This window comes from Elaeis guineensis, chromosome 3, assembly GCF_000442705.2.
Source record: "Elaeis guineensis isolate ETL-2024a chromosome 3, EG11, whole genome shotgun sequence".
NCBI lineage: Eukaryota > Viridiplantae > Streptophyta > Magnoliopsida > Arecales > Arecaceae > Elaeis > Elaeis guineensis.
Window position 1 is genome coordinate 124,990,546 of NC_025995.2, and position 16,235 is coordinate 125,006,780.

At 37.8% G+C, this 16,235-nt stretch overlaps 1 protein-coding gene across 1 annotated transcript; it reads left to right on the forward strand.

The window, feature by feature from the left end:
* Nucleotides 1-626: 626 nt before the first annotated feature.
* Nucleotides 627-10,712, forward strand: LOC105040307 (DEAD-box ATP-dependent RNA helicase 39). The gene is given in 11 exon segments (XM_010916780.4): nt 627-768; nt 771-1,171; nt 1,909-2,004; nt 2,097-2,285; nt 2,407-2,547; nt 2,831-2,971; nt 5,506-5,648; nt 8,713-8,842; nt 8,944-8,992; nt 10,207-10,437; nt 10,440-10,712. Coding segments are annotated over 11 exon segments (1,815 nt in total). The 5' UTR covers nt 627-653; the 3' UTR covers nt 10,619-10,712.
* Nucleotides 10,713-16,235: the final 5,523 nt, after the last annotated feature.

Genomic DNA, 16,235 nt, shown 5'->3' on the forward strand with positions numbered 1-16,235 from the left:
AGCATGTAATTCGATTGTATGGATTAACTTCTCATATGCAAGGGCAGCTGCAAGAGCAAGTGGGATAACTACATTGCAAAATCCCCTAAGTCTTTTTCAATCTAAGAAACAATCATAAAATTGTGGTGCTGAGATAAGATGAAATAAGCTAAAAAAAAACTCAATCAAGTCTATTTCATTCACTAGCTAAAGAAAGAAAGAAAGAAAGAAAAAAAAAAAAACTAGCATCACTCCTCTAATTTTAATGAAGATAGGGCTAGTAGGTGATCAACTTATTCATAAGTTGGTTTGAGTTTCACTCATTTGATTAGGAAACATTGATTAGGAAACTTAGCTTGCTCAAGTTTGGCACAAATTAGCTAAAAATAAAAATATATAAATAGTCTATATATTATATCATTTGAATGATTATTATATAAAATAAATATATTTATTTCATACAAGAATAGCATGCATTCAAACAAGTTTAACTAGCATGCTGCTCAAGCTTGGGCCGAAATTAAATTGGATGGGTTGGGCTTGGCCCGGTTATACCGAGATAGCATGGGCTGCCGTCGCAACTCTTAACGGATAGCATAGCCTTGCATATAAATATCTAACAATCCGCTCCCTCCCCAGATTCAAGAACCCACGCCGTTCTCAGTGCCGCAGCTATGGCTGGTGGCGGAGGGACCGGAAGAGCCCTCCTCTCCCTCTCCTTCTCATCCTCCTCCGCCCTATTCTCCCGCACCCTCTTCTCTTCCGCCCGAGCCCGCCCCTTGCCGCCTAGGGTTATCTAGGGTTTAATCGGACCCGCTGCCTCTCCACCGCGCCCGCCGCCGAGGCCGAGCAGGCCACGCAGTCCCTCCGCCACTCTGTCCTCCTCGAGCGCCTCCGGGTCAGGCACCTCAAAGACGCTGCCAAGAGAACGCCCTCCTCCCCTGCCTCCGCGGCTCCTATTACTGCGGCCGTCGAGAAGAAGAAGAAGGAGAAGAAAAGCGTGATGGCTTCCAGCTTCGAGGAGCTGGGTCTCAGCGAGGAGGTGATGGGGGCCGTCAAGGAGATGGGGATCTCGGTGCCGACGGAGATACAGTGCATCGGGGTGCCGGCGGTCCTTGAGGGCAGGAGCGTTGTCTTGGGTTCTCACACCGGGTCCGGGAAGACCTTGGCGTATATGTTGCCCATTGTTCAGGTCTCCTGATCTATCCATCTTCTTTTTATTGACGAATTTTGAGTTTCAGCCAAGTTAACATGCATGAGTTTCAGCCAAGTTAACATGCATGAGTTTCTAGAATTTCTTTTTACCTCGACGTGTCTGATCAAATCTTTCTCTGGTTTAATCAGTACAATAGTCAGAGAAATCCATTTCTTGGTTCTGTTTTCCGTTACACTTACAAATTTTGATTTGGGGGTTTCCGGAAAATTGCATGTTGAGTTCTTGATTCAAGTCTGCCATCGATTTGTTTGATAAAATACTAATCTTGCTGTTGTTTGAGAGGTTTTGTATCTCTGAGCATTCATTTATAATCGTCAACGTTCCTTACTTTAAAGGATTGTTCTAACCTTTCTCTTTTTGTTCGTACCATGAGATTAGCATGTTTTCATGCTGATACCAGAGGCCACCACCCAGTTGATAACCGTGGATTCCAATGTTCATTGGAAATTTAAAGAGTTGTGATAGAGTGGAAAACAATTATCGTGTTACATATTTCATGGATAATTTTATCTGATGCGAAATCCTTTTTTTTTTTTTGAATCCTCTTTAGGACATATTTTGGATAACATACTGTATATATAAATTAATATTACCACTACTAAGCTTGTGAGATATTGGATAGTTGGGGATAACCAGATAGACAGCTTGCATGATTTGTGGGCCACATATTTGGTTGGATTAATCTGAAAAATAATCACTAACTGTTTTTGCAGCTAATGAGGCGTGATGAAGCCTTGTCAGGCATGCTGATGAAACCGAGGCGTCCTAGAGCAGTTGTGCTTTGTCCCACAAGGGAGCTATGTGAGCAGGTTGGGAATGTTTTTCAAATTTTGGGCTCAATGTATATAATGGACTTTGGGTTTGGCACCGGAAAGGAATAAACTATGGGGTAAAATTGCAGGTCTTCCATGTTGCAAAGTCTGTAGGTCACCATGCACGATTCCGGTCGACCATGATAAGTGGAGGTGGCCGTTTAAGGCCTCAAGAAGATTCGCTAAATACTCCAGTTGATATGGTTGTTGGGACCCCTGGAAGGGTTCTGCAGCATATTGAGGATGGAAACATGGTTTATGGGGATATCAAGTACTTGGTGGGTTCTGTTTAAGATTCATAACAACTCTGATTTTTTTATCTTGGAACTGGTGTGCAGTCTGAATATTTCTTCATGAATGTTGTTGACTAGTAAGTGGAATTGGCATGATCTATGACAGGTTTTGGATGAGGCAGATACGATGTTTGATCGAGGTTTTGGTCCTGACATCCGCAAGTTTCTTGGTCCATTAAAGAACCGTGCAGCAAAACCTGGTGATCAAGGATTTCAAACTGTTTTGGTTACTGCAACCATGACTAAGGTTGTTCCAAATTTTAGTTGGAACTTAACACTCTAGCCTTGCATATTTCTAAAACCAAGGGCTATTTATTGTGGTCATATGCTTTTGCCATTTGTGTGATTCCATCATATTCATTTGAAAGCCTCTGATCACTCTAGTGGGTGTTTGTTGTAATGCAATGATGTTATATTCTCAGTCCATGGGTTGTCATAAAAGACTGAAAGTCAACTAATGAAACTGATAACCCCCTTACATTCACATTTTTCTCTTTAACTGGGATCCTTGATCTGTCGATGCATTGCAGGCAGTGCAAAAACTGATAGATGAGGAATTTCAAGGAATAATCCATTTGCGTACATCCACTTTACACAAGAAAGTTGCATCTGCAAGGCATGATTTTATCAATCTTTCTGGTGCTGAAAACAAGCTGGAGGCTCTTCTTCAGGTCAGACGTCAAACACTTCAATGTGCTTTTGTTTTATTGACATACTTGTGAATCGGTAATTTTGTCCATATACAAACATGTGGATGATTGAACACAGTACCTCTTAAGTTCAACGAGCTTATATTATTGAGATCAAAACATGCCTACTTCTGCTAATTTTTCTGATTTATGAATTTGGACATATCTGGGAATTTGCCTGTGCCGCTTCATTCCATACCAAGGATGCAAGCATGTTAATTTCTATGTTGCCTTACCATATATGATATGTGTGAGATCTATGCTATGCCTTAATGCCCAGCTTTTTCCATTGGTTGCTTGAAATATGAGCAGAGAGTTATTTTGGTCTTAAGAATTGGGGTAAAGAATTAATAACTATATTCTACACTTGTGCTCAATATTAAATTGATTATATTTTAAGGTATTCTAATCTAATTAATATATATCTCTCTATAGATATATTTGTGATTAACTGTAGCTACATTTGCTTGCAAAAATATATTACCTGCACTAAAAATTTCCTCAATAAAAGAATTATATTATGATTATTTATTGAAATGTTTTAGTTAAGTCCTGATTATACACCACACAAAATAGCTAGGAATATAATGATTAGCTTCTTAGACAACTTGATAATTATATCATGATGTTTGCATATCAATTGCCGCCTTTTTTTTTTTTTTTAAACACTTGTTACCTCTGTGCACTACGCCCTTGTTAGATGATACGGGACAGAAAATATTGCACATTTTCTTTTGATGGAGATATTTGTGCTTTTGCTTCATGCACAAAACTTAATTTTCCAACCAAATTTCAGATTATTTCATTATTTCACATGTAAATAATCTGTACAACTTTCTGCTACATGTCACTTTTGGCATGAACATGTTCATAGGCCACCATTTTGTATTTTTTATATCAGAATGAAAACTTCTGTCTAAATCTAATGTGCTGTTAGAAGTGTGGAAGGTTATATTTAATTTAAAAAGAGTTAATTAAGTATTTAAGAGGGGAAAGATAGTTATTTATATTGTTGAGAATTGAATAAAAATAAAGTTATGTATCTCCTGATAAGCTGTCTATCTTTGTGTTTCCTTCTTCTTTTGGTGCCCTCTTTGGGATATGACTTTAAAATATGAAAGTTAGATAAAGTTTTACTAATGTTGCCTATACAAACTTCATTTTTATCAAGAAAACCTTATCTCACTATAGGATTCCCAAAACAAGACAATTGTGCCCAAACATTCGGGATTGGGATGGGCCTAAGCTCCATATCGAAGGCTGAAAATTCTGGCTTCAACCTGACCTGGATTGGCAACTATATCCGAAACCCCAGACAAATTCAGCTTGACCTAGATCTATCATGCGCGAATGCAGTGGCTATGTCAGTGAGGCATGCTAAGGGAAGGAAAGAGATGACCGGTGGGTTAAGGAGGCGGGCGAAGCAAGATGGAGGGGGAGAGAGAGGGTGATTGGGACTTGATGAGATCATCAACATAAAGGAAGAGGAGGGAGGAAGCAAGAGGTTGTGTTGAGGTGGATGGAGTGGAAGGGATTGGAACAAGATGGATATGAATGGGAGAGGCAGCTTTTTATTATATAGAATTTCTGGATGGGTCTATATAATTTTGACGAGCCTGGGCCTGGGTGGAATTTACATTGGCTCAAAATTCCTAGCCCATGGTTGGGCCTCCAGGCCCACCCAAATCAGGCTTTGCCGGATTGGGCTGAAAATGCTTAAGTCTAATAATAACATTGGAATGGAGGTTGCAGGTTCTGTATCTCAGAGAAATGTGGTTTTCTAGTGCAAGTATCTTTATTAATGTACTAATAATGCCTTAGTATTTTGACATTGTCTTTTGCAAGATTTTTTAACTTGGAGATTGTGACTTTGTGGGATCCTTGGCATTAAAGGTCTGAATGGAAGAGGGAAAGAATTGAAAATTAAGAAGATGTGCATCTAATAACTGGATACTAGTTTTAGTTATTATTCAAGTTTGAAATTCATGCTTTCATACAAAGCTTACAAGCCACCCAATTTTCAAAAATTTATGTAGTTTGTCGTGCACACAAAATCCACAATCATACTTTAATATCAGGATCACACTAAAACTATTAATGCTAGCCAAAAATTTGGATCATCATATTCAAAGTATTTAAGTAATGCTCATAGTGAATAAGGATATCCTTGCTGGTACAATACAGTATCATACAGACACCTGGTACATTGCTTGGTGCTGGCACAGCAAAATTGAGATGATGTACCACTTGTTGATATGGACTGGTATTGAAGAGCATCCCGTACCTGTACCTAACCAATATAGTATGGTATTGCTTGTACAGACTGGTGCACTTTGGTACTTAAACTCTAGGCTTATAGTCTATCTATATTTGGTTCCTTAATTCTAGTTCATCTGCATTCCTTGCATTTGGTGTCAATGATTATTTGCATTGATGATGAATGCTTAAATATCAAAAAATATGGCGCTTTCCACTGTGTGAAATTTCTGAAAATAGTGTGTGATAAGTCATGGCAGGTTCTTGAGCCAAGTCTGGCAAAGGGAAATAGGGTGATGGTGTTCTGCAATACACTGAATTCAAGTCGTGCTGTGGATCATTTTCTAACTGAAAACCAGATATTCACGGTAAATTACCATGGGGAGGTGCCAGCAGAGGAAAGGTTAGTTGATAAGTTCTGGTTACTGTATATTATTGTGGTGCATTTTCCAGTAGTTGAAAAGTAGCTGTTACTTTATGTTGAACATTAAATTATCAACACTGGTCATATATTATTAATAAATGATTCTATTTGTAGTCCATGTATTCAAAGTTTGTTTTCATGATTTAGATGTGCACAAAGGTAATCGTTCGAGATACTGTGACACCTTGGAAAAATGCTTATGTTGCCACGTGGTAATTTCAATTTCAATTCCAGTTCAAGCTGCTGCATGATACTACTTGATAGTTGATACTGCATTTTTTTTTTTAATCATCTAAATCTTCCAATCGCTATTTTCTAATTAGTTTGGTGATGCAATTTCATATTATTAATAGAGTGCATGCCCACAACATCTCTGGAGCAATGATTTAGGTCCCATCGAAATAGGACGATATCCTTGGTGTTGTACCTGTACCTTCTGATAAGAAAACATGAGATGGGTATGAGACAGTGGTTCTCTCACCTGATTGTCTTGGCCCATCTCAGTGGTCTTAGTTGTGCTCGACACTTGGGATAGACTGTGATGGTTGGGACGGGATGGATCTAGGAGAGTTGGTGGGGACGTGGCTCTCCAAATATTGGGAAAAATATCTTAATAATCTGCCTTTCTCATGTATATTTTCCGAAATTACTATATACCTGGAACCCCCACCATGGCCGCCGCCCCCCCCCTCTCCCTCCTCCCCCAACCACACGCACACACACACACAAAAAAAAAAAGTCCTCTTCCCAAAGCACCAACGGGCTTATTCTGCTTTCATAAATTTCTGCATCTCAAAATTTTCATGCCATATTTTGGAACTTTTCTAAATAAGACAGTGTGCTAGACTTCCCTAAATTTGTATCTCAAAATTTTCATGCCATGTTTTGAAAGTTTTCTAAATAAAACATTTTTTGGAGAATCCAAATAAAACAGTTTTAGAAAAATCCAACTAAATTAGGATCACCAAACAACACCTTAATTGGAGGATTGATCCACATGTGAGTAGAGGGTGGATTTGAATATAGTGCTTCCAATGATAATTATGAGAAGGCCACAACTATCATGGCTCCATGATCTACATCTCATAGAGCTACACACAACTTTCTCTCTCATTTTTATAGTCCAGCGACTCCTTCTATCAAGTCAGTTTTGCCTTTCTTAACCTCTCAATTGTTTGCATCTTTACTACTACATCGATCTGATAAAACATAATTTTATCACTCAAGGCAAGTTACTCCTTTCTCTTTCATTTACTATTTCTTTTATATTAAATATATATACACACATATATCTTTCAAAGAAAAAAAATGCAACTATGCAATCTGTTGGTTGTTGTCTATTGCTATTTTCATTTTGAATTTATCAGTAAAAGTTTCAAGTCTTGCTTAAATCATTTTAATACTTTTATCCTTGTATCAATGAAGCGATGAGGTTATTTGTGTATTTCAAAATCTGGGAACAATTATTTGGAAGTATAACCATTTAGGTTCAAAAGAACAAAAATTGATTCATTGCAAAAATATGTATGTCATATATATAATATACTGTATTATTGCTAGGAGTCTGATTTTCTTTGTTTTTGATGAAACAATACCAAATAACTCTTTATTATTTTATAAAAAATAAAATATTGTGAATGCATGTATTATGTCCTCTTACCCCTTAAAATCAGGAAAATCTTGGCTTCGGCCCCTGTTATTGTAACTATTTTGGACCATCCGACCATGCTGTCTTTCATGTCTCTGAATTGTTACTGTTCCAGGTGCAAACCAAGACAGGGTCTGGTACCGAGATTTAAACCCTTGTTTTGGAGTGATTTCTTGCATGCAACTTCACGTCTATTGTCTGGCCTATTATCAACGAATGATAACTAAAGATTTAGTGATAAGCCTGACATATCCGCCTTAGCTAAAAAGGAATGTTATAAAGTTAAAAATATAGAAGAAATTTATTGAATATTTATGGAACCTTCACAACATCAAGTGCACATTACTTAATGGAAGGAAATGGGTTTACGAAAAGATGCCAATCTAGACTGATACACAGGATTTTCATTTAACAATGAGAAGATATATTCAGATGCAAATGCGGATTATTGAAGTAGCCAACAATGTTGATGCAGGACAGGCCTAAATGGGCTATTTATATGTAACTCTAAATAAGAAGCAAGCTATAGAATAATTACTACACAAATGAAGGAAATAAAAGCAGCTATAGAATGCTCAGTGATTGACAGACAAGTTGTTGCTGGACATAACCTAGTGTCCTTAATAGCTCGCCTTGTTAGACTTCCTGACTGGCAATTCTATCAACATCAATGGTCTAAAGGATCACTTGAGCATTCACATTCTCACTTGGCGACTTCCTAAACGTTGTGCACTTCTACCTTCATCACTTGTCATATATGTGATCCCTACTTGCTAATCATGCTTCATATAGCTATTGTGGGAGTTTTCTTGGCTCACTTTTTGGCCTTCTTTAAAACCAAAAGTCAGTCAGATGCCTTTTATTTCTTTTCTAGCATGCACCAAATATTTCTTTTTCCTTTTTCTGTACTTGTGCATCATATTGTTTTTTTTTTTTCCTTCAAAATTTGTACTTGTTCTCTTTAATTTCTTTGCTAGCATATTACTTTTAGTCCTTCTTTCCCTTCTCTGAACTTGCTGTGCATGTTATGATTGTTCCTATACTTAACTCCTGCTCGGAGGTCTATCATGATTTTAAGTAAATGCAGCAAGATCTGTTCTATATAGAGAATAGCATATATATGTCTGTGAGACTATGACAGTATCAATATAGATTCTTTTAGCTTTTTCCTGCAAGTTTGCGAAAGGATCATACCATAATGTCTATGATATTGTTTGTGTATCTAGTTGCTTAGTTTTTTTTAGTATGTGACCAGTGTAAAGTTTTATTAAAATATTATGTTCACTATATTATTTAAAGAAGAGATATTCACTATATTATCTGAAGAAGACATTTTTACAATTGAGATTTTAAGTTATTAAATTTTTTTATCAAGAATTATGTTTTTGATTCCAGAGTTGAAAACCTGAAAAGGTTTAAGAGTGAAGAAGGGGATTGCCCAACATTGGTGTGCACGGACTTGGCTGCAAGAGGACTTGATTTAGATGTGGACCATGTTATCATGTTCGACTTTCCATTGAATTCTGTGGGTGTTGCTTTTCTTCCTGACTCCTAGCTGCATAACTTTTCCTAGTTTTTACTCTTCATAGCTTTGAGCTTGAATTATTCATTGTTATGTGATTCTAGATTGATTACCTCCATCGCACTGGAAGAACTGCTCGGATGGGTGCCAAAGGTATGCTTATGTGAAATGCATTTATCTATTTTTTTCGCATGCCATTACTTCATTATATACTGAGCTAGACTGTCATTCTTTTGCATATGAATGATATTTGGTTCAACTATTGCAACTGTAGATATGATATCAACAGATGTTCTTACTCTTTTTTTTTTTTTTTTGTTCAATTTCTGTTTCTGAAGTTCTGATTTTATGTCTCCCCTGAATTCTCTTCTTCTTTCCTTTCTCATCATGAACTAAGGCTTAGATTTCTTGTTTCTGATTTTGAAGTTTGACAATTTGTCTTGATTTTTGAGCTGGATTTAGAGTGGAGAGATGTAGAAGTCTCAAAGGAGAAGGAGGAGGGGAGGGGGAGGTGGGGGCGTGGTTGTTGAACAGAAAGTGATACTCTCAGATCTAACACCTGATTTTATGATATTTATAGAGATACTGTCCAAGTAGAAAATACTGACATTTTCTGATTTTTGATTACTTAGTTGTATCTGTTTCTGTTTGTGTAGTAAATTATTTGACTTAAATACTGTATCAAATATCAAATCCACACTCTGAATTTAAGGCTTGCATTAATGGACTTGACGGCAACCCCTAAATGCTTTATTTAATATCTTCTGATTTTCTGCGTCTTGTATTATACAATTTCTTTTGGATGTTTTCTATGAGTCTCGGGTAGGTTAACCAAAATGATTTAATTTTGGATGGAGCATTTATTACCTGACTGACTTGAATAGGCTTCTAAACCACGAATTTTGAACTTTTTGATTGCAACCATACCTTCATGGTTTTGGAGTAGCTTGTTTTTCATCTTTTGGCTTATTAATTTTTGTCAGTAATAAAATTCTGAGCATACTTCTTAGCCCAGAGTGTAGAGGTGCAAGCAATACCATCGTGAATGGCGCATCTCAGGTTGCATATAGATGAGATTGATGGGGTTAAGAAAAATATGGAAGTAAAAGAAATTATGTATCAATGTTCCCTATTGGATTAAATGGATGGGCCACCATTGCAGAGACATGCTTCTACATATGGTTGTTGCGATTGTTATATTTATTTATTTTTTTCACCATTTCAGGAGTTTTTCAGCTCTTGTGCTGACATGTTCTTGAAACAGAGAGATGATGGTTAACAGGATTATGCTGGCATTATCTTTTCAGATCATCCTTCCCTACCATTCCATTGTGTATTTTTATTAATTCGAAAATTTCCTCCTGCAGGCAAGGTAACAAGCCTTGTTGCAAAGAAAGATCTTCCTTTAGCAACTCGTATTGAAGAAGCCATTAAAAAAAATGAGAGCCTGGAATCTCTTAATGTAAACAATGTCAGAAGGGATGCCGCCAAGTCATTACAGGCAGATCGAAAGGGAAAGAACTCGAGCATCATAAAAGCTGCAAAAAAGAAAAGCACAGTTGAGAGAAAAGCAACTGCAGCGGGGAAAAGATCAGCACCCCTAAGGCTAGAAAGAGTGCTGCACTCAAAAGGCCGATAAAATCTCTTGCTGGTGGTGTAAAAAGAGAATCCAAGGGTAAAAACTCTCAGACTGCGAAGGCTTCTGCTACGAAGATCAGTGTTGTTGGATTCAGGGGGCGCAGTTCCTCTAGAAAAAGGGAATCACTGAGACCAAGTTGATGTATTATGGTCTACGGATTTTGGAATGTACCCATTGTAAATGCTGAATACTGGTGCTTCTTGGATGAGTGTTTTTTCCCCACTCTTGAGAAAATCATATTCGTGTAAGATCCAAATTCAGGACCGGGACCCGGACCCTGAGAGATCGAAACTAAGAACTCTCCTCTGTCTTGCCTGTTCCCCCTCTCCCGCCTCTTCTTTCTCTCTCCTCTCCCCCGCGCCCCCCCCCCCCCCAACCCAACCCATCTCAGGCTCAACGGACAACGTTGGGCTCATGAGCTTCATCACCCAGGTTTTAGAATTTTTGCCTATTTCATATCTTTCATGCTTTTTTTTTTTTAATTATTTATTTTCATTATCATTATTTTACATTTTGAGTTAAATTTGTAATCTTGCTTGCTTCATTGATATAATTGATCGCCGTGGATTTGGTTTTGGTTCGGGGCAAGAAATTTCAATCATTGTAGAAGGTTATAAGATGTTGTTGTTGTTTGAATTTTTTTGGGTTGGGTGGGGGTGTGAATTAAGGAGTTTGGATTACATAATAGAAAGCTACAGGATGTGCGAAGGTGATTTTAAAGAAAAAAAAAAAAAGCATTGCCCTCATTATTTACTGTCTTTTTTTTTTTTTTTTCCTTTTTCTTTTTTTGATTCAGGTCCTTTTTTTTTTCTTTTTAGGTTAATGCTGACCCGTGGTGAAGTCTTTGGTCTCTTAGTTTGGTTGGAAATTCCAGTAATTCAAATGTTACCAGAATTAATTACAATCAGGTTTCAGTTTTCAATTCTTCGTCGCAAGCGGTGGTCTTTTGTTTCTGTTTTTCTTGTTTTTTTTTTTTTTTTTTCATGTCAAGATTCTTATGAGTTCAGCTTTTTTTGGAATTTTTAGGTAAATAGGAGTAGATATTTTCATTATTGAATGAAGTTCCAGAAGTTATCATTAGTCACGTTAGGGTTTCCCGTTGCTATCCTTCCCTTGCGTTGTTGTTTTCCCTTCTTTTATGATAATAGAAAAAACGGCTGAAAAAGGCTACAGCGATGGCCTCCTATCACCGGCTCGGTCTTATTGCACGCGCAAACGGCCTCGTATAAATCGACGCGCGTCCGATGCACGCGAACCACAACGCCCCCCCTCCTATAAGGGCCAGTGTCGCCCCGCCTTCTCGCTACTTGGCGTATGCCCAAGAAGTCAGGAACCCAAACCCCGTCCGTTCTCCGAGTCCTTATGGAGGGCTGGTGGAGGGGTTCGTCCTGTGGACCTTCGAGCTTTGTCGCCTGGGCTGATGCCCTCCTCCGACGTAATCTTGTCATCCAGGTTCGAGAATTCCACGTCCCTCTTTCTTTTCTTTTGTTTTATTTAATTAGTGTGGGGTCAGCAGATTTCCGATACTTCTTTTCTTTTCCTTTTGATTTTTGGCAATCATTTTGATCTGTGACGGTAGGGTGCTTGTATTTTCTTAAGCTTTTCATGCATGTTCTAGATTATCAGGGTTTCTTGTGGGATTCTTGTTGGTAGTTTACTCTAATGTCCAGAAAGATAAGATTTCTAATAACAGAGTGATCCTTCTTGCGTGGTCTAGATTTGGGTTTTTTGTTGGATTCTTGTTTGTTTATGTTAGTGTGGGGAAAGGTAAGGTTCCTGATGACGGAAAAATCCTGCAGTTCAAGATTGTCAAGGTAAATTTTTAGCTATGTGCACGTTGTTTTCCTCATCTCAACTGGTCCTCTTCTATAATCTTGATAGCAGATGATCTATCCTGTGCAATTGAATTTTCGTTTATGGGGTTTACACCTACTACAAAATTTAATTGCTTTTATATATGGAGACATGATTGGCTGCCAGAATCCATGGTACTGTGACGGTTTCAATAGCTGTGACCAGGTGAGTCAATGACTTCACTCATGTCAGATAAGCGTAGGATGCTTTTCTATTCAATCTAAAAACACGACAAATCAGCTTTTCTCTTGGCTTCTCGTAGAAAAACTTTTCTTGCAAGTACCACAAGAATTACTTGCATAGGTTTGCAGATTAAAGGGGTGAGCTAGCCATATTCAATACTAGGTACTTTTGCCCACATCTGTTGTATGATATAGCAACCAGTTTTAAGCTATTTTTTCTGATTGACATTGTAATAAGAAACTTGAGTAGCTGAAGGTGATACCCCGGGAGTGATTTCCCTTGTTAGGCCTTCAGCCCAATACGTGTAAATTACAAAGATGCAGACAGAAGTGACCATATACAACGGTGCATACTATGCTTTCTTTAAATGCAATATATGTAAGCTACAAGGATACAGACAGAAGTGAACACACGTATACTGTCTTATATGTGCCTGACAATCAGACGAGAACAAAAGAATACAACATGGACATACAAGGCCTATACCATGTAAATGATAAGGTCACAACACCACTTAACTAAAGTTGTAGGTCTAACCTATACGGTTATATTGTGTTATTCAGCTATCCACCAAGTATGATTGTATACATTATTGAAAATTTTCTTTTTTCTTTTTTTTTTTTTTTTGCCCTAGAAAAACCTAAAGAGAAGAGAGATAGAATGCTTTGAAAGTTTACCTTGTGGTGGAATTGTTCATTAGGGTAAATGATGAGCTGTTTAGGTGCTATCAACAGTTGACTGCATGAAAAACACAAACGAAACTATTGCATGTATCGGCTCTGATTTGGTTTTAGTTTCTCTCTGCGGTTATGACTTTTTAAACTCCAACATGAAAACATCATGCACAGTCCTATTGCATTGCTGTGTTTTCACATGCATTTGATCTGGTATGTGCATGCTAATTGAATCAGGATTATTTATTATATATTTTTTCTTACATTGATTTACCATCTTCTTACTTGCTCATGCTATGCTTTTTGACTTGCATCAGAATTTTTGAACCTTTTGATCAACCAAATGGGCTAAGACATCCGGTTTGATGCTTGGCTCGTGGATTGCAGGGTGTTGATTCCATTGATTCTCTTGCCACTTTCCATGCTTCGTGTGCATGTGCATGGACATAAAAGAACCAACTCACATACTTCTATTCAAGGATTTAGGTCTTGGAGAGATGTCTTGTGGGATACCAGGATGGGGTACTATCCCATCTGTAAGGACAGGCCGTCCTTCTAGCATCCAACATCCTGATCGGACATCTTGGGACATCTCTTGTCCCAAGTGTCGGGATGGGGTGGAATGGTGGTGCATCTTATTTCATGGAAAAATCGGGATAGCTCCATCTTATGGAATTTAAAATCTTACTTTTATCATGGTTATTACTTCCATTCAACCTATGCATGCACACCTACTTTATTTCTTTTCTCTTTCTTGTCTTGTTCTTTAAATTTTTATTTTGATTGGGAGTTGGTAGATTATAAAATAAGTTCAAGCAAACTGAACCTGATACCGTACTTCTTAAGAGAGAACTAGTTCCATGATTGAGCTTTAAACCAAGATCATTCATAGAAGAGTGTTTGCTGTGCTACTTAGTTATGGATCTTGAATACCTTTGTATAGAATTCTCAAATATATATGCTTCCATGTGGCTACTTCCCATATGCAGCTTTTGTTCCTTAATTTGCAAAATGTGCACAATTATTTATTCTCTTTTATTTTGCTAGTTATGCTGCTTGACATTGGCAAACTGTTGATCAGTTTGCCATGCACAGGTCTCCAAGACTCCAATGCCCACCTCCAGTTGATACGTATGGTTGTACAAATTCATTTTGAATATATTCAAGAAATATCCAAACCAGCAAAAGTTAGGCTGGATATATCTTCTTTAATTGCCCAGCTGTTCTACAAGTCGACTATGGAGTTTCTTTCGGATAAGGGCAGTATGATTTAGATATGGAATGCCCTGTCAGTGACTTATCATCTGATCTCCCCTGTTTTTCTTGGATGAAACATGATGGCATATCTCTATATTTTGTGGTCATTAGTTGCATATAAATATAAAGTTGGAAATTGGTTCTACTCTTGGCTTTTTAAATAGAAAAATTCTCCCGAAGTTTCTCTTGTAGTACTTCAATTTGCGGTTTTCTTAGTCATTCTATTATCTTTAATTTATGAGAAGCAAAGAAAGCTTTAATTATGATGAAAATCCATGGATTTGTGCTTATTTTTTGTTTATTTCATCAGTTACATGTTATTTTTGTTAGTATTTGATCTATCATAGGTAAAAGGATCATTGATCTGTGATCATTGACTCTTATTTGTGTTCCAGGGGATCATATTTTGACAGAAAGAAGGAAGTGACAAACAGTTTGAAATTTATTTAACCCTAATTTCCAATGAATTCTCCTAAAGAAGTTTCATTGGTGATATTATACTGTCTGCAAAAACAGAATCTCAAGAACAGCTTGAGAGAGAATTTGAACCTGAGTTCTTATCCGAAAGTAAGAGACCCAAGCATTGTTCACACAAGGACAGGTCGCTTTGATGAACCTGGTTGTTGATTTTGTAATCAAGATAATATCATATTTTTGGGAAATGGAAAAGAAAAGTGTTTGTGTAATTTTCTTCTCACAAAGGAAGGCCAGAGTCAGGAATGAGATCCAATCTAACCATTCTCTTGTAGCCCAGTTAATGATTTTCCAATTGAGGTTGTTATGCTACATTAATTTCATCGACTGCAAAACTAGAGAACAGTAGAGAACTTTGAACATAGTAATTGTACGCTTGAAGCACAAAGTTGTACAGGAAAGGACTTGAATCATTTCAGGGAGTATGTTGCATGAGGACGGCCAGGAGCAACAAGGTTTCCAGCAGAATCATAGGTGATGATGCCTGAGAAATCTGGGAGTTGGCACTTCTCTCCCATTAGGATGTTCTTCTGCCAGATACAGTATTCATCAACTCCTGGCTGGACTTGTTGAATGGTTATAACTGATTCGGAGCTCTGACGCCGTGCAGCCATGAAGCAGCGCCAACGCCTGGAATGGGAAACGCAAGCCATTACTGTGAGAGCACAGAGAAGTAGGAAGGTTGCTGCTGCTCCAAAGCTTGCTTTGGTTGCGTCCACGATGTGCTGGTTGAAGAAAAGCTGGCGAGGCATTTGGGTTATTATTTGGTGATGAACTGACTTGCCGAGTTCTATGCATCTTCTTTCTATTTATAAATGTATGTTGGCAGATGCTTGCGGAGTTGTTTTCTTTTGAGTCCAAGGCAATCAGAAGTCGTTTGTAAGTAGTAGTCCAACTGCTCAGTTGTAGTGTAGAAGTTGAAAAAGAGAGATTGGTTTGTGGGGTCTCAACTAAACCATGTATGGTGCGAGAAGAGTGCGAATGTCCAAGCCATTCTCAAAGTAATGTATTTAATGGAAAATTTAGAAGCTTTGGGCATATGATACCAAATTATATAAACTTAAAAGACACGAATTGGGTTTTCTGACTTTGGCAATCTTGTGAAGAGATTTTAGAGGTATATCTAGTGTCATTTTACGAGCATATTAGGCTTATAACGACCGAGGGACCCTTTCCTGAACTTTTCGAATCCATCCTGCCCGGTTTTGATTTTACCATAGGTGTTATAAGAGTGGTGCTGAGAGGCTTGTTTCACCAGCGTGCGTTGATAGATGTGTTATCCCAACCTCGAAACAACGCGCTTGGATTGCTCCCT